The sequence below is a fragment of the Poromitra crassiceps genome (assembly GCF_964638095.1).
Source record: "Poromitra crassiceps genome assembly, chromosome: 13".
Lineage (NCBI taxonomy): Eukaryota > Metazoa > Chordata > Actinopteri > Beryciformes > Melamphaidae > Poromitra > Poromitra crassiceps.
In genome coordinates this window covers 2,931,954-2,951,529 of record NC_139644.1, presented here as the reverse complement: position 1 = coordinate 2,951,529, position 19,576 = coordinate 2,931,954, and the positions used below count along the sequence as shown (strand labels likewise).

At 43.5% G+C, this 19,576-nt stretch overlaps 1 protein-coding gene across 2 annotated transcripts in view; it reads right to left on the bottom strand.

Annotated features, from left to right (window-relative positions):
• The window catches only part of cdc27 (cell division cycle 27), an 89,367-nt gene that overhangs the window by 40,985 nt on the left and 28,806 nt on the right, over positions 1-19,576 (bottom strand). For both annotated transcript variants that reach the window (XM_083649420.1, XM_083649421.1), the window contains exons 6-8: positions 18,762-18,907; positions 14,743-14,963; positions 12,565-12,664 (exon numbers count right to left, since the gene is read on the bottom strand). In XM_083649420.1, coding sequence (XP_083505546.1) covers positions 12,565-12,664; positions 14,743-14,963; positions 18,762-18,907 — 467 coding nt within the window. The remainder of the gene's footprint in view (positions 1-12,564; positions 12,665-14,742; positions 14,964-18,761; positions 18,908-19,576) is intronic.

The following is a 19,576-nucleotide window of genomic DNA, read 5'->3' as shown; positions in this document are numbered from 1 at the left end:
GTTGGCACGATGGACGATGGCATCGACTATCATGATGGGCTGACCCCCCATCGACCTCTGAGCCTTCTACATTGGATCATCGTGATTAATTATCTGTTCAAATTAAAATTTTGACGTTTTATTAATAAACTATAACGACCGCAACACCGACTTATGCCTCCACCATTAGTTCATTCTACAGTCCAAATTGCCATTTGAGGCAAATTGGAAGAAATTCCGTCAAGGCGCTCGTAAGATGTTGCGTTACGGAGCTTGAAAATTGGTGTGTGAGGTCACAGTGACCTTGAACTTTGACCACCAAAATGTCCTCGAGTCCAAGTGGACCATCAAGACATTCCTGAGATATCGCATTAACAAGTTTGAAAATGGCATTCGAGAGGTCACAGTGACCTTGACCTTTGACCTTTGATAACCAAAATGGAATCAGTTCATCCTTGCGTCCAAGTCGATGTTTGAGCCAAATCAGAAGAAATTCTATCAAGCCGTTCTTGAGATATTGCATTAACAAACTTTGGAATGGCGTTCATGAGGTCATAGTGACCTTGAGGTTTGACCACCAAAATGTAATCAGTTCATCCTTGAGTCTAAGTCGATGTTTGAGACAAATTTGATGAAATTCCGTCAAGGCATTCCTGAGATATTGCGGTAACAAGCTTGAAAATGGCGTTTGAGAGGTCACAGTGACCTTGACCTTTGACCACCAACATCTAATCAGTTCATCCTTGAGTCCAAGTCGATGTTTGAGGCAAATTTGATGAAATTCCGTCAAGGCATTCCTGAGATATCGCGTTAACAACCTTGAAAATGGCGTTCGAGAGGTCACAGTGACCTTGACCTTTGACAACCAAAATCTAATCAGATCATCCTTGAGTCTAATTGGATGTTTAAGGCAAATTTGATGAAATTCCGTCAAGGCATTCCTCAGATATCGCGTTAATGAACCTCGTACGGACGTACGTACATACGGACGGACAACCCGGATCCATAATGCCTCCGGCCTGGCTATAGCCGGGGGAGGCATAAAAAGACCAAGTCCACTCACCGTGACGCGTGGGGAACGCGACAGCGGCATTAAACGAGCGCACCCAGTTCTGACTCAGAGAAGCCTCCCCTCCCCCTCCGCTCTACCACTTCTCTGAAGTCTGAACTAGGTGCGCTTGTTTATGTGGCCCGCGCGTGAGAAGTCAGTTGTTTTGTTGTGAAAACTTTTAAGACAAAGAAGAAACTTCATGTTCTTTCCTGTTTTCAACCCAAAGTGAGTACAAGTCTTCAACTGTGAATTTAACTCGCCTGTTTCCAAAGTGAAAGTTGAAGTCGCTCCATTACATACGATACAGCAGTAGCTGCTGCTGCTGCTGTATTTCTCTTTCAACTCTCTCTCATTATGTTCAAAAGCCCACGCGAATCTAACTTTATATCCGCTAGTAATTCTGTCAGAGGGGCACTGCATGCGCAGCACTGCTGTTACGCTACAGTTAAGATGGTACTGACAGAAGAAGACTACCAGAGACGGCAAAGAGCGTGGAAGGAAAGAGACGACACTCCGGCCATTTTTGGAAACAGAATGCGCCTCGCAGTGGTCAGCTGCGGTAGCGCTGGCCCCTATAATCAGCCTCTCTAAACAGTAACTCAACGGGAGAACACTCTAAACTTCGTGGATTCACATCTTTTCCGGGCGTACTGCAAATCTTGATTGAAGTGGTGTAGTGCAGGGATGTAAAACAACCATATTGTGGAAACTAAGCAAAATTTTTAATTTTTTTCTTTTAGTTTTTTAAAGATAAATAGCTAATGAAAAGGACCCGAGGTTAAAACCACAGCAACGCACTTCTGAAGGAGTGGAGGACAGCCGCATTTGCGCAAACTGTTTACAGGTTAGTAGCTTCTTGTTAAGTTTGGATTCTGTCAGTTTTCATTGTCAGTCAGTTTTTTACAGACCGTCGAATTATAGTTGAGGCTTTCCTCCTCTCCCAAACCCGGTCTCGGTCATTAGAACTGGTAAAAACACTATAAAGCAGTTTGTTAAAACTCGCCAATTTCCCTACAAATAGCCTATACATGCTGCCTTTTACGGGAGGTGTGCGAGGTGGGTGCAGAATAGGAGGAATGGATGTTTGATGAGGATAAGCGCAGTTTTTACAGTAGCCTAATATAGTTGTATAAGTGTATATGGTTTATATGTTTACAGTTTTATAAAGACAGTCACAGTCAGCTGGACGTTGGAGCCGCGCTTTCACCCTCCCTCGCAAGGCTCAGACAACAGGAGTAACAGAATTAACAATGCAGAAAGAGATGACACAATGACGGGGAAGGAGAATTTAAAGTTGAAAAATAAGCTCTGTTCGGCAATTACCGTAACTGCAGAAACTCTGACCGCAAACAACATGCCTTTCATCGTTTCCCCAAAGACCCTGGAAGGTAATTATTCACGACCGTGAACAATGAAGGCTATTAGTCTGGCTCTGAGGCTATAGTATTTTCAAGTTGAAGCTGTGTTCACGATATTATGTACATGCTAACTAGTTAATTGAAACTAAGATGACCAGGGTTACAACCTAGTCACCTTTAGGTGAGTCACCCTTTTCATCCCGAAATAGGCAGATTTCTGAATGGTTTTATGTCTACCCTAGCTGGTATCGATCACCTTTTTCCACTAATCACTATGAACAAACATCCAAAAACATCAAAGCTTGCCTTTTAGCATTTGGAACTGAATCCCCTCCAGTTTCCCCCACCCCCATTTTCTTACTCTCAGCAGTTCTTGTTCATTCTAATAATTAAAATGTCATGTAGCCTACAAATCAATGAAGGAACAAACAAATTAATTTAGGAATAAATACATGCTTCTGCCTTTTACAGGTGTGCCAGGTGGGTGCAGAATCTGAGGAATTCAACTTTGATGAGGATAAGCTCTGAGCGCCTTGTGCAGTGCACATTTTCACCCCAGCCAGTTTAAGACACTGTCTGATGTGTATGTATTTACTGAAAAATATCACAATCAAACAATATATATATATATTATATAACATCTCTCTCTCTCTCTCTAGCATATATATATATATATATATATATATATATATATATATATATATACACACACACACATAGGCCTACATATGTGTGTGTACAAGTAATGTACAGAGTGAAAATGAATTTCCCCTTGGGGACAATAAAATCTATCTAACTGTCTTTCTGTCTGTCTGTCATGTAGCCATGCAGGATTGAAACGGGACGCAGTGCCCACAAGGGTTGATTGCCCTAACCCACCACATCCACTGGACGTGGAGTTAAAGAGAAAGCCACCACGAAACCGTCAGGATTTGCCATCAAAGAAAAGTAAGAGATTGTATAAATCCAGTGCTACTTTGAGTTGTCAGTCCATCCCGTTTAGAGTGAAAGCTCAGTCACTCTGGATTTCTTTAGAGTGACTATCACATTTTTCGTTTTAGTGATTTTACTTCATATTTTCCAAATTTGTGCTTTACAGGCAAACAGACTGGTTCAGAGACACATTTCACGGCACCTGATTCTCCTGCAGTAGGGCCCTTGATACCAGTGACACCACTGCTGCCATCTGCATCAGCACCAACAGACGTTCAGAAAAATCAGGCAAAGGGCGCACTGAAGCCACAATTTTGAGAACCACTGGGCTACATACACACAAAAAAGATAAACAACCTTTAAAATATGCATACCCTTATCAGCATAATAAGTATTATTTTATGTGTGACATTTATCATTATGTAGAAGCTTATGGCTAATATTTGTATAATCCCCCTCAGAACTGTACTGGAGTCGGACGTCAACCAACCTGAGGGTGTCCTACCAAAGGAAGTATTGGACCTGCTGAGTCAGATAATTCCACCAGCTGCAGCAACATCTGCCTTTGACCACAATGGAAGTGTACTGGTTTACGTCGCAGGGTATATGGGCAATAAGATTGTGGGGAAATTCACAGACCGTAAAGATGGTCTCTGTAAGGAGTGTAACATCTTGACCACAGATATACCTGCTGGTTCACGGTACACATTCCTCAAGGACAAACAATATGCTGACCTCAGGTTAGGAGAGAAGGGCCTTAAAGTGCCCAGCATGGCACTGGTGGATTTAACCATAGCCCTGGAGTCTAACTTCCGAAAAACGATCAGCTCTGTTATCCACGCAGTTGGCCTAGGATGGAAGCTGTTTAACAGTAGTATGGAGATTGTGAGTGAGTGCAGGGGAGTGTTTTGTGACCAGGAGAAGTGCAAAAAGTCACTGATCTATATGGTTAGACTCTTCATACGAATCAGAATTCATCACATCTTACATCAAAATCGCAGAATCTCAGAGCCAAATCAGAAGCGCAATAGAACATTTCTCAAAATAAGGGGGGCTCGGGATCCAAGCAGTTTCAGGGGAGGCTCAGTGAATTGAAGTGAATAATATATGAGCTATTACATTAGTTATCAAAAGGAGATGTGATTTGGTTAAAGAGATAGTTCAGAGATCCAGTAGTTTGGGGGAGTTTTACAGTAAACTTTTTTTTTAGTCAGAAAGAAAGAAATGTCTCCAGACAGAACTTATGGGGACCTTTTATGTATTTATAGTCTGAAGAATGTCAAAGAGCAATATCTGGCTATCTTGGCTCAATTACCGTAAATTCCGGACTATAAGACGCACCGGTCTATAAGCCGCACCTTCAAAGGTGACTATTTTTTTCTTCTATAAGCCGCACCGGTCTATAAGCCGCGGGTGTTTTGATGTTTAATTACCATATGTAAGGCTTCGTGCACAGAGGGGATTGTCGGGAAAGAGATGGCTGTTTGGGGAAGCTCCCATTTATTAACATTTCAACAAAACAAAAGTCAGGTCACTAATCCCCAGACAAAATCACACATTGTGGTATTTTTTGTTTTTTTTACAGTGCACACAGTGTCCGCGGTGTGGTGAAAAGAGGGCAAGAGAGGAAATTAAAACAGAAGTGGATTTATAGTTAGAAAGAGTGCTAAAGAAGAGAGAATTCCGTTTTTTATTTTTTTATTTTAGTTACTCACAGTACTATTGACCAGTCCAACTCAAAAGATATTCGGCAGTTTCACTTTGAGCTCTTGTTCCGCCGCTGGGCACACAGTGTCCGCGGTGTGGTGAAAAGAGGGCAAGAGAGGAAATTAAAACAGAAGTGGATTTATAGTTAGAAAGAGTGCTAAAGATAGTCCGGTCTGGTTATGACGAGTCTCGCTGGGTACAGTACGCCAAAGCGATATCCATTGACTCGATGATGCTGTTGTATGTTGCGCGTTTCTGTTGCACCAACGCGGAGAGGTCCTGCCGGACGAAAAAGCGCGTACCCTCCCAGGTGAGGGGCTTCTTCCCCGCAGCCTGGAGGATGAGTTGACGGTCGGGCCAGCGGAGTAGGCAGATGAAGATGGCCCTCGGTGGCAGGCCGGGGTCTGGACGTGGCCGAGGCGCCCGGTGTGCCCTGTCCACCTCTGGTGGTTTCTCGCCTTCCTTCAGGTCCAGGATGTAACACAGGATTTTGCCACGAAAGCGTCCATGTCACCAATCTCAGCTCCTCTTTTACATTGATCAGGCGAATGTTATTTCTTTTACTCCTGCTGATTAAGTCATCAACCTGCGTGTGCAGGGTTTCGATTTTGCATTTTATCCATTTTCGGACTCACTGTGTTGTTTTTGTCCTCCAGTGCGCGGATGCGCTTTTCCGCATTATAAACTCTGTTCACGGTTGCCTTAGTTTCTTTAGTGAGTGAGTGGATGGACTTCTGCACGTTTTCAAACTTGTTTTCAAGCTGCTCAAAACCTCTGAGCGATGTCGGACTTAATCGATAGTGTTTCACGGAGTAAAAGTTTAGCCCAAGCGTGTATCTCCAGCCTCCAGCAGGTGAGTCATTTCCTCATTCATGGCGTGATTGCTTCGTCTTTTTCTTTCTGCTTACCTGTGTTGTGTTATGTTATGTTATGTTATGTTGTTAAAAGAGGGCAAGAGAGGAAATTAAAACAGAAGTGGATTTATAGTTAGAAAGAGTGCTAAAAAAGAGAGATTTTTTTTTTTTTTTTGAAAAAATCCATAGATAAGACGCACCGTTATATAAGCCGCAGGGGGCAAAAAAGGCCAAAAAACGGGAAAAAAGCCGCGGCTTATAGTCCGGAATTTACGGTAAGTGTTTTAATTAGGGATGCACCGATCGATCGCACGTGACCGGAAATGGCCGATTTTCACGTGATCGGCCTCGATCGGTGATCTGCGCCGGTCACTCTAAAATGCTGATTCTCTGAGCCGATTTTCAAGTGACGTGTGCGCACACAAAAGCAGCGAGACCGAGACGGATCCGTTGCAGCCCAAACAAAAGCTGCCACTACACACATGCCACAGCATGTCTTCGTCGGTGTGGAGCCGCGGAGGGGCAGGGTAGGTTGGAGTCCACGTCCAGTCTGAGCGGCTCGCTTCCCCTTCCTCCTCTGTCTCTCGGCACACGCAACAGTCAGTCAGTGCCATGGGCACACCCCACTGCAAACGCTCTCTCTCTGACTGTCACTCTCTCACCGTCCCCTCTTCCCAGACCAGCGTCCACATCACCGCTGCCTGCTGCTGCTGCTATCTGTCACTCACGTTGTAACGTGCATACAGCCAGGAGAGGACTTTTGTTTCGTATTGCGAATAGAACGACAAACATAATAATAAAACGCATCCGCCACTCTGTGTGTAAACTACGATATTCAAACTGAGTCAACTCAAACTCATTTCCTCATCTAGGCTACTCAATAACAGCCAAATCCACAACTGTAGAGTGGGCATGGCTTCGAAGGTCTCTGGGCTCCAGAGCTATAGGCTATAAACTCCTTGTCCATGGATAACATTTTGACGTTTATTTATTTTAGTTTATTAGTTTATTTGGCAGGGACATATACAAAAAAAAAAAACATTAAACCCCATAGGGGAAGATATGCTTTGTAACAGATTTAGCCATAGGCTACTTTCCATCTGAAGCCCCTGTTCTGTTGCACCTTTTTTCTTTTGGAAAAGTAAATGCATGATAGCTGTGGGATATACTCGAATTAATTGTTTTATATTCATTGTATTTACACAAAAAAGAAAAGCTCTGTCCAGTAACCTGGAACACTTATTTTGAGATGTTTTTGAGTGAGATGTCCTACCTCATGCAAATGATAAGAAATGTGACATGAATGTTAATTTTCTATTAACACCTTGAGTGCCATGGACGAGATATCTCGTCTTACATAATCCAACCGTTGAGTGCCAAAGACGAGATATCTCGTCTTACATAAACATTTTTTTTTTTGACGGTGGGACATCAATCAACCCCTTTTACGTCTTCTATATCAATATTGGAGGAAGAGAATGTGTATAATCTATTTTACCGACCACTAAGTGGCGACAGTTCTCTCCCAAGACAGAGAGAAAGCCACAGCCAGCCACAGCCAGAGCCACAGCCAGCCAGCGCGCTGGAGAAAGCCAGTGTAATTTTCAAGGAAGTAGCTGGGCGAAAACTCTTTCGATTTCACACACACACACACACACACACACACGCGCGCGCGCGCACACACACACACTCGAGTACCTTTGCGCATAAATAAGACCAGAATCGCAAAAGCTTCTTCAAAGCTCTCAGCCGACACCTCAAGAAACAGTTTTACAGTCCAGACTAGGGGTGGGAATCGCTGAGTAGCTCACGATACGATATCGTCACGATACTTGGCCCTCGATAACGATATATCACGATACTGCGAAAAAAAAATAATAATAATAATAATTAATAAACATATCGATACTTGGCGCCAGTGTATCGATAACGTATCGCAGGTGGAAATATCGCGATAACGTGGGTATCGATATTTTGTCCCACCCCTAGTCCAGACGGCCGCGGAGAATCCTCCCTCCGCAGCACAGACGGAGGGAGGAGTTTGGAGACACACACACACTCTCTCTCTCTCTCTCTCTCTCTAGTCCCGAGAGAGAGAGAGAGGAGAGAGAGAGAGAGAGAGAGAGAGAGAGAGAGAGAGAGAGAGAGAGAGAGAGAGAGAGCACACAGAGTGGGAGACAGACACGCTGTGGGGGCAAAGAACGGACAGAGATCTCTTCCTCTCAGAGCCGCGGAGCAACGCGCGAACACACACACACACACACACACACACACACACACACACACACACACACACACACAATACAGTATACAGACTTGCCCAAGGGCACCCATAATCACAGGCACGTGAGGTGGTTCTAAAAATCCATTTATCTCTAAACTCTCAGAAAATCTCTGAAACCATGCTGTACTCAACGGCTAATATCTACATAACTACTAACTCTGCAAACTAACTATTTTAGACAGAGAAAGCACACATTCTATTAGTTATTTTTAGATGATTGGTGTTCACGAAGTCTTAACAGAAAAGAATCCTCGGCTCTTGTAAAATGAGCCAGAATCCTCAAAAAAAAACCTGGCACAACTTACCTACAGGATTGAAAAAACGGCTGGCACTCAATGTGTTAAAGCAAAGTAAAAAAAAAAAAAAAAAAAAGTGAAAAAATAACCCGCCAATTATTGTTCTTAGAAAAAAAATCGGAATCGGCAAAAATCGGTATCGGCAAGTCAGACTATTCAACAATCGGAAATCGGAATCGGCCAACAAAATCGCAATCGGTGCATCCCTAGTTTTAATTTATGTTTATATGTTTGCATTAAAATTCCATGATTTGACCGTTTCCACTCGAGTCGACTAATTTATAAATGGGTGATTTAGCAATGGGAGTATGCCATGTCTTGTCTCTTTGTTGTTTGAAAAATTGTTAAATAAAGAGTTTAAAAAAAAGAATAGCTTAACTTTTCTAGCCAGGTTCAGTCTATCCAGGCCTATCCACTCTACATTTTTACGTTAACATACATTTACTTGAATGTTTGTTATGGGTATAGATTTATACATGATTGCAAATTCTACATTGACATTTTTTCCCCCTGATTATAGTCTGGACCATGTCTGCATATACTGTTGTAGTCAGTGAATTTTTCAGCAAATGTAATCAGAATCAGAAAGACTTTAATGATCCCTGGGGGGAAATTGGGACAAATTAAGCAGCTTTATCTATATACAGTATAAGCACACATGGAGCTGATCTTTCATCAATAAATGTGTTTTCTTTAGAAATAAATAAATCAGTAAATTGAATTAGTCAATCTGAACCCATGATTTCAAAGTGCTGTATTTATTTAATAAATGAAATTCAGAATGAATGTTTACATGTTTCTGCTTTGATCCTGCCATTGAATAAATAAGTAAATAGTATAGGCTAAGTAAACAGAATAGACCAAGATTTGCAATACGCCCGGAAAAGATGTTAATCCTGCAGTTTGTGCTGTTGCGCAAATGCGGCTGTCGTCCACTCCGTCAGAAGTGCGTTGCTGTGTTTTTAACCTCGGGTCCTTTTCATTAGCTATTTATCTTGAAAAAAACTAAAAGAAAAAAACGAAATTTTGCTTAGTTTCCACAATATGGTTGTTGTTTTACATCCCTGCACTACACCACTTCAATCAAGATTTGCAGTACGCCCAGAAAAGATGTGAATCCACGAAATTTAGAGTGTTCTCCCGTTGAGTTACTGTTTAGAGAGGCTGATTATACGGGCCAGCGCTACCGCAGCTGACCACTGCGAGGTTCATTTGGCGCTGTCACGCTTCCAAAAATAAAAAATGGCGGAGGCTGCTGGGCGCTGGTGTTGCAATGGGGCAATATGGAGCTGTCATTTCTTTCCATAAAAGTTATTTGGAGACGGTCAATATTAAAGGGCTCTGGTTGTACGTTAGCTAACATGCTAGAAGCAGCCTGTCGGCTCTCCTTGTGACTACCGAGCTAAATAAAGTGTCAAGTTAATAACATGACCGTTTGGAGTTCATGACACTGGATAAATCACACCCGTTTTCAAAGGATTATGAAACAAACCATGTTGGAGTCAGTTACATTATGTGGAGTTTATGGACTAACTTATCTGAATCATGAATGGATGGCTGGATCTGGATGTAATGTTACAGGTAAGTTAACACGTTCGTTGTGTTGTTCATTCAGAGTTGGCAAAGTCCACATAATGTTCTGTCGGAAAACAAGTCAGGACGTTGAAGCACTGAGGTTTGTTGCAACGTGAGGCAGTTTGGCAGCATGATGCCTCCTATGATGTGTGATTCAACACAACAGCATGATGCCTCCTATCATGTGTGATTCAACACAACAGCATGATGCCTCCTAACATGTGTGATTCATGCCTCCTATCATGTGTGATTCAACACAACAGCATGATGCCTCCTATCATGTGTGATTCATGCCTCCTATCATGTGTGATTCAACACAACAGCATGATGCCTCCTATCATGTGTGATTCAACACAACAGCATGATGCCTCCTATCATGTGTGATTCAACACAACAGCATGATGCCTCCTATCATGTGTGATTCAACACAACAGCATGATGCCTCCTATCATGTGTGATTCAACACAACAGCGTGATGCCTCCTATCATGTGTGATTCATGCCTCCTATCATGTGTGATTCAACACAACAGCGTGATGCCTCCTATCATGTGTGATTCAACACAACAGCATGATGCCTCCTATCATGTGTGATTCATGCCTCCTATCATGTGTGATTCAACACAACAGCGTGATGCCTCCTATCATGTGTGATTCATGCCTCCTATCATGTGTGATTCAACACAACAGCATGATGCCTCCTATCATGTGTGATTCATGCCTCCTATCATGTGTGATTCAACACAACAGCATGATGCCTCCTATCATGTGTGATTCATGCCTCCTATCATGTGTGATTCAACACAACAGCGTGATGCCTCCTATCATGTGTGATTCATGCCTCCTATCATGTGTGATTCAACACAACAGCATGATGCCTCCTATCATGTGTGATTCATGCCTCCTATCATGTGTGATTCAACACAACAGCGTGATGCCTCCTATCATGTGTGATTCAACACAACAGCGTGATGCCTCCTATCATGTGTGATTCATGCCTCCTATCATGTGTGATTCAACACAACAGCGTGATGCCTCCTATCATGTGTGATTCAACACAACAGCATGATGCCTCCTGTCATGTGTGATTCAACACAACAGCATGATGCCTCCTATCATGTGTGATTCAACACAACAGCATGATGCCTCCTATCATGTGTGATTCAACACAACAGCATGATGCCTCCTATCATGTGTGATTCAACACAACAGCATGATGCCTCCTATCATGTGTGATTCAACACAACAGCATGATGCCTCCTATCATGTGTGATTCAACACAACAGCATGATGCCTCCTGTCATGTGTGATTCAACACAACAGCATGATGCCTCCTGTCATGTGTGATTCAACACAACAGCATGATGCCTCCTATCATGTGTGATTCAACACAACAGCATGATGCCTCCTATCATGTGTGATTCAACACAACAGCGTGATGCCTCCTATCATGTGTGATTCAACACAACAGCATGATGCCTCCTATCATGTGTGATTCAACACAACAGCATGATGCCTCCTATCATGTGTGATTCAACACAACAGCGTGATGCCTCCTATCATGTGTGATTCAACACAACAGCATGATGCCTCCTATCATGTGTGATTCAACACAACAGCGTGATGCCTCCTATCATGTGTGATTCAACACAACAGCATGATGCCTCCTGTCATGTGTGATTCAACACAACAGCATGATGCCTCCTATCATGTGTGATTCAACACAACAGCGTGATGCCTCCTATCATGTGTGATTCATGCCTCCTATCATGTGTGATTCAACACAACAGCATGATGCCTCCTATCATGTGTGATTCATGCCTCCTATCATGTGTGATTCAACACAACAGCGTGATGCCTCCTATCATGTGTGATTCAACACAACAGCATGATGCCTCCTATCATGTGTGATTCAACACAACAGCATGATGCCTCCTATCATGTGTGATTCAACACAACAGCGTGATGCCTCCTATCATGTGTGATTCAACACAACAGCGTGATGCCTCCTATCATGTGTGATTCATGCCTCCTATCATGTGTGATTCAACACAACAGCATGATGCCTCCTATCATGAAACTAGTTTTCTTCCAAATATATAGACGGTTTTTAGAATGAATTTAGAATGTTTTTGTTGTCAAGTTAAAACCATCTATAGACTACTACTGATATCTTTTAAAACTGTCACAAGCGTAGTGACGGGACAGGAGTGTAAACACACAACGTGCCGCTTCGTCATCATTAGGGAGCGGTAAAAGAAAATAATAATAATAATAAAATACCGATAGCAGCACCGAACGTCCAGGACCTTATTGATACTCCTGGTACCGACCAATCCGGAACCGGTACCAAATAATACCGGTGCTCGGTACCCACCCCTAGTGCCTGCTACAAAAAATGCATGCAGGTTGGCAGGTCTGCCACCCCACTCACTGTGTGTGTGTGTGTGTGTGTGTGTGTGTGTGTGTGTGTGTGTGTGTGTGTGTGTGTGTGTGTGTGTGTGTGTGTGTGTGTGTGTGTGTGTGTACCTTCTTGCTGGGTGCAGTGGGCTGTGTTTCCATGGTAGCAGAGTAGTTCTGTAAATATGAGGGGTCTCCGGGGCTGGGCTCCAGGGGAAGGATGCCAAAACTACACACACACACACACACACACACACAAATAGCACAAACTGCAGACAGGTAGCGACTACACCAGTGGTTCCCAAATATGGGGTCACCTGGAATTCAAATAGGGTCACCTGATTTTTTTTTAACACCACACACAATTTAAAACGACCCAAGATGATTAGGGTCACTTGCGATCTCTTTTTTGTTTTGTTCCAAGTTTAAAGTGATAATCTCAAAGATTTCAGTTTTGTTCACTTGGGTGACACCTAGTGGTGAGTGGTAATTGCAGGTGAGATGCAAACTGTTGCATTATGTGACATTACTAATGTCACATAATGTCACTATAGACTGCAAAGGCTTCCATCAATAGAGAGCCCCAGGGATGACGTATTTTTGTAGTCAGAACGCGCAAGTCCCGGACTTCCTGGTTCTTCACTGTTTCTGTCTATGGGATTTTTGAATGGGTTTTTGCCGCGATGCTTCAAATAAGGTCTCTGAGCAACGTAAGCTTAATCAAACGCGAACCAGAATTCAGTCGGATAATCTTCAGACATGAGGACCACTTTCATGAGTTTTGTAGCGTAAATGCGAGCCCTAGAAGTAAAAAGCTTGAGCTAAGCTAATCCAGAACTACACACTGTCGCACAGACTTCCACGTCACGTCAGCACTCAACCTGGACTGTTGTTGATGTGTGCACTGATTAAATATATAACAAAATATGTGAAATACCATTTAAAAACTATTAAAAAGAGCACATTTTAACCATAATTGTTTCTGTTTCAGAAATTCTCACGTGCACACCACTGTATGTATGCTCCAACCACCTCCAGGGATAGTGGGGGGGTAGCCAGCCCCCGCACCGTTATCTTGAGGGTCGCGGGTTGAAAAGTTTGCAAACCCTTGACATAGATAGTGAATTTTATTTATTTTTATTTAGATGAAAATCTTTGAGATGATAACTTTTTTCTCTCTCTCGATTTCCCCCCCCCATCTTCTCCCCAATTGTAGTTGGCCAATTTTCCCCCCTGCTGCCCCGGTCGCTGCTCCACCCTCTGCCGATCTGGGGAGAGCCGAGAGTAGCACCATGCTTCCTCTGAGACACGCGCAGTTGCCAGCCGCTTCTATGCCAGCGGGAGCTTCACCGGTAGGAAGTAGCACTTGTCGAGGATCATGCTATTCCCACCAGTTCCCTTCCGCACCAAACAGGCCCGACTGACCAGAGGAGGCGCTAGTGCGAGATGATAACAGAATTCTGACTTTCTCAGAATCCTGATTTAATTTAAATCAGGATTCTGAGAATAAAGTCAGAATTCTCAAAATAAAGTCAGAATTCTCAAAATAAAGTTAGAATTCTGAGTTTAATGTCAGAATTCTGAAAAAAATAAGTACGGATTCTGAGATTAAGGACAAAATTACGAGTTTACGGTCCGAATTTTGAGGGGAAAAAGTCAGAATGTTGAGATTAAAGTCAGAATACTCAGATTAAAGTCAGAAATCCGAGGGGGAAAAGAAGCATACCGTTACATGTAACATCATAGACGATGTCACTGATGATATTATCGATGTTGTACCGGAATTTGAATGTCTTGGGTCCCTCGATTTTTGTGACGTCAAAGACAGGTCACAAGCAAAAAAAACAGGGTGGGAACCCCTGGACTACACCATCATCTGTATCTGTACTCGGAGGTGTGGCTTAAATCAAAAGTGGAGCGGGGTTTAGATTGAAAGTGGGTGTGCCTTAAGTTTTGTGTTGTTATTGTTGTTGGCATTGCATTGACTTCATGCCTGGCTGCTCGCTTGGAAAATAGAACAGAAGCTGAAACTACCGCTGCAGTGTAGCTTCCGCGTGATGTGCGGCTGGTGTGATCGGTCTCGCCTGTTAACAAGGACGCTGAAATTAAGCTGCCTCCACACTGGGTAGCTTCAGCGTAGCTTCGGCGTATGGTGTGAACGAGGGCTAATGTTAAACAGCATATTACGTAACTTAGCAAACAAACAAAGCTTCCCCAAAGAGTGTGTGTGTGTGTGTGTGTGTGTGTGTGTGCGTGTGTGCGCCAGTACGTACATGTGTGTGTGTGTGTGTGTGCGTGTGCATGTACCTGGGTGTTAGTGGACTGAGTGCAGCTGGTCCTCCCAGTAAGCTCCGCCCACTCTTAGGTTTGTTCTGTTTGGCCAATAGGGAGCCAGCTGATCCAATGGAAACTGTGTTGGCCAAAAGGGAGCCGGTATCCGGCGAGATGAGGGAGGAGTCAATGTAGGAAACCGAAGAATCAGAGGTCAGCTTCCCATTGGATGATTCTAGATTCAAACGATTCAACTCCTGAAGAGAAAAGATTTAAACCATGTGATCCAGGGGTGGCCAAACTTTTTTGGTTGTGGGCCGCATACAGAAAAATATAAGGAGTCGCGGGCCAAACAATATTAACACATTCACTGCCAACAGTTTTTACTGTAGGTAGCTTCTGCCAAGGGTTTTTCTGAGGATTCTGGCTCATCTTTCAAGAGCCGAGGATTATTTTCTGCTAGGAATTTGTGAACACAAAATATCTCAAAAGAACTAATAGAATGTGTGCTTTCTCTGTCTAAAAGAGTTAGTTTGTAGAGTTAGTAGTTATGTAGGCATTAGCAGTTGAATACAGCATGGTTTCAGCATCTGAAAAAGAAAGTTAAGATAAATGCCTTTTTGTGAAATTCGATAGAACAGTCACTTTAACCATTTATTTTTGGCATCAGTAACACATCAGACATCTAAACAATAGTTCTGAACAGTAATTTCCTCCATAACACCACCCCCACCTAACCTGACGCTGCCAGATGGACGGTATAGCTCCACATAGGTTTCACTAAACCAGTCGATCTGGGTTTGAAGTCACCAGACCCGCTGACGGAGGCGGGCACTTTGTCCAAGCTACTTGGCAGGTGATTGGATGACCCATCTGTCTATCACCGCTGGTGGGTGTTAACTTCAACCAATCAGATCGCGGAAGGTGCCTGTGGATGATCTCCGTGGTATTCATTGATTGAGTCCTCGCGGTCGTAAAGTCACCTTCGAAGCATTTAGTTAGATTATAACGAACTAGTTGTGTGGCTTAGCCTTCCCAAATGTTGAGGGTCGTTTTTTAGAATTTAATACATAGAATTGGGAACATTACATTCAATTTCATTCAGACTGCCTGTCACTTCCGCGATGTTGACGAGTGAAAAGAACTACAAAGACCATGTACCCACTACTTGCCCAGACGAGCCTGCCCGCCTACGGCCGCCGCTGATTCGTCGGCCCGGCATGGCTCGACCAATCATCTTAAACTGCCTGTGCGGGTCCAGACCGTCACGGAGAACCAAATGAAATGTGAGTTCACGTGACGGGCGGTTTACCAGGCTAACCCCCACCCCCCTCTCCTTCAAACTCCTCCCTCCGTGTGTGTTCTCCTCCTCCCTCCGTGGCTCTGCAGCGGGCGTGTCACAAGCGAGTTTCTGCTGTCTGTGCTGCCTGGCTGCTGGCGGCCGCTCTTTGGGCGAGTCTGGATGGGGCTCGTTCGTTTCTGGGTTTTCGGTTGTGAGCTCAGCTGGAATGAAGCTGCGTGCGATTCTGGGCTTTCTGCTGGTGTTTCAAAGTGTGTTGCACCCATAATCTATTATGCAAATTTGCAATCCCCCACCGCCAGCTCCCAGCGCGAAAGCGAAAGCGTTTTCGCCAATCCATTTTCATGAGAATGGCTTCCTCACGCTGCTGTTTTTTCTTGGCTTTCTCTCGTCTGGAGAGCACTGTCGCCACTTAGTGGGTCGGTAAAATAGGTTATACACATTCAATAGCTCCCATATTTTTATAGGAGATGTAAAATGGTTTGATCCACGTCCCACCGTCAATTTTTTTTTTTTTTTTTTTTACGAGATAACTCGTCGACGGCAGTCAACCGTTGGATTTTTTTTGCCGAGATATCTCGTCGACGGCAGTGAACGTGTTAAGCGCGGCAGTTTTCGCGGCAAAAAAAATTGGACCAGAAAACCCCTGCCATCAAAATTTTTATTTCTACCTAAATAAATATATGACACATAGTTTATTGATGTGCTCAACTATTACAATGGGTATTTCTGTATGTTTTCAAATTTTCTTTTCCTGTGCCAACAGGTTAATAAGACAGAGATAATTTAACATAACATTAGTATTAACACATTCACTGCCAACAGTTTATCCAATACAGTAGGTAGCTTCTGCCAAGGTTTTTTTTTAGGATTCTGACTCATCTTTCAAGAGCCGAGGATTATTTTCTGCTAGGACTTTGTGAACACAAAATATCTCAAAAGAACTAATAGAATGTGTGCTTTCTCTGTCTAAAAGAGTTAGTTTTTATCATGTTCTGTTATGTAGGCATTAGCAGTTGAATACAGCATGGTTTCAGCGTCTGAGAAGGAAAGCTGAGATAAATGCATTTTTGTGAAATTCGAACAAGCAGAACAGTCACTTTATAAAAGAAGAGGAAGTCCGCACACTGTTGAAGCTCTTCGGGTCTTCATCAGGTACCTGATGAAGACCCGAAGGGGTCGAAACGTTGTATCTAAGCTTTAATTAAACTTGTGGTCGCTGGAGCTTCAACAGTGTGCGGACTTCCTCTTCTTTTATGGTGTGTATTTTTGAGTCCAGCACCTGTAAATTTTCACGGAGATGTGCGTGCTTCCCTTTTTGTTCTGAGAACAGTCACTTTAACCATTTATTTTTGGCATCAGTGAGACATCAGACATCTAAACAATAGTTCTGAACAGTAATTTCCTCCAATATAACAGCACCCCCACCCCCCTCTCCTGCAAACGCCTCCCTCCGTGGGTGTGTCTCTGGTGGCTCTGCAGCGTGTGTCACAGGCGAGTCTCTGCTGCCTGTCTGTGCTGCCTGGCGGCCGCTCGTCGGGCAAGTCTGGATCGGGCTCGTTCGTTTCTGGGGTTTCGGTTGTGAGCTGGGATGAAGCTGCATGCGATAATTTCCTCCAATATAACAGCACCCCCACCCCCCTCTCCTGCAAACTCCTCCCTCCGTGGGTGTGTCTCTGGTGGCTCTGCAGCGTGTGTCACAGGCGAGTCTCTGCTGCCTGTCTGTGCTGCCTGGCGGCCGCTCGTCGGGCGGGTCTGGATCGGGCTCGCTCGTTTCTGGGGTTTCGGTTGTGAGCTGGGATGAAGCTGCGTGCGATTCTGGGCTTTCTGCTGCGTGTTTCAAAGTGTGTTGCACACCCAGAGTCTATTTTTGGAATCCCCCACCGTTGTGCGCCAGTTCCCAGCGCGAAAGCGTTTTCGCCAAACCATTCTCATGAGAATGGTTTCCTCACGCTTTTTCCTGCTGTTTTTGCTCGGCTTTCTCTAGTCTGGAGAGCACTGTCGCCACTTAGTGGGTCGGTGGAATGGGTTGTACACGTTCGGTGGCTCCCATATTTTTATAGGAGATGTAGGGGGCTTTGATCCACGTCCCACCGTCAAAAAAATAAATAAAAAAATTTGACGAGTTAACTCGTCGACGGCAGTCAACCGTTGGTTTCTGTTTGACGAGTTAACTCGTCCACGGCAGTGAACGTGTTAAACATTCATTCAGTATTAAAAATATTTAAAAATAAATAGACCAGGTCAGGGTACTCAAGTATAACCCATTTTCAATGGTTTTAAATTGAAAAAACGAAATGGTTTCCTTTTCTTTATTTTTTTGTTTTTCCGTTTTTTTCCCCATTTTCGTTTTCCGTTTTAAACTTTAAAACAGAAAAACGTTTTTAGCAAAAACATTTTTTTTTTTTTTTTTTTAATACATTCTTGGTGGGCCACTTAAAAACGGGCAGCGGGCCGCAGTTGGCCCGCGGGCCGTAGTTTGGCCGTAGTTTGGCCCCGATATAATCAGATTACCTAACTGAAAACAGTTAAAGTGTGTGTGTGTGGCACTGGAGGAAAAAACCTGCGGGAGCATGGGGAAGACAAGCAAAACTCCACACAGAAAGGCCCTTTTTGACGAGCCCACCTGGGCAGGAGGCACTGAGGACATAGGAATGGGGACACACCCTCAGCACCCCCAGGTGGGAATTGAAACCAAGACCTTCTTGCTGTGAGGCGACAGTGGCAGTGTTTGGGGTGCCTTTGGTTTGTTTACCAGTGTGTCCTGTGGCGTCTCCATGAGGGCGGTGTCTAGGCGGTGTGAGGCGTTCTGGGCGGGGCTAACAGGAGGAAGGGGTGGAGCTACAGAAAAGTTCTGAAGAGAAGACAACCTAAAGACCTGGTCTGGATCTGGCTTCTCTCCTGGAGACACACACACACACACACACACACACACACACACACACACACACACACACACACACACACACACACACACACACACAGGGAATCATTACATTACGTAATTTTTGTGCAAAGCGAATTACAATATCACAATTAGTTGTCAACTGTACAGAAAACAACTATGCAACACAATCAATGACAGCTAAGATATTTTGATAGACTAGCACCATGTAGGAAGTAGTTAGAGAAGGAATAAGTAACATGTAGCATTAGTAGTTTTGTTTTTTGTTTTTCCCCCGCACAAGTTTAATCACGATTAGGGCTGTGCAATAAAATCGATACGGCAATATATCGCAATACTTTTTTCCGCAATACTGTATCGATATTTCTGAAAATGATATCGCCATATCGATTTTTTTGCACATCCATGTGTTCAGTGACACAATAACAATACTTTTTATTTCAGTGCGTTCAGTAAGACACTCAACACTCAGTAGCTTTGACTAAATTTGTCCACTAAGTTGTCAATATAAAGTGATGTACATATTATTACACTACCTGGGTGGTACACAGCATGTTGTATTTTTAGCTCAATTTTAAAATTTTCAGTAAATTATGTACAGTATTGCAATATATTGCAATATGTATTGTATCGCAATGTATCGTGATACGTATCGTATTGTGAGG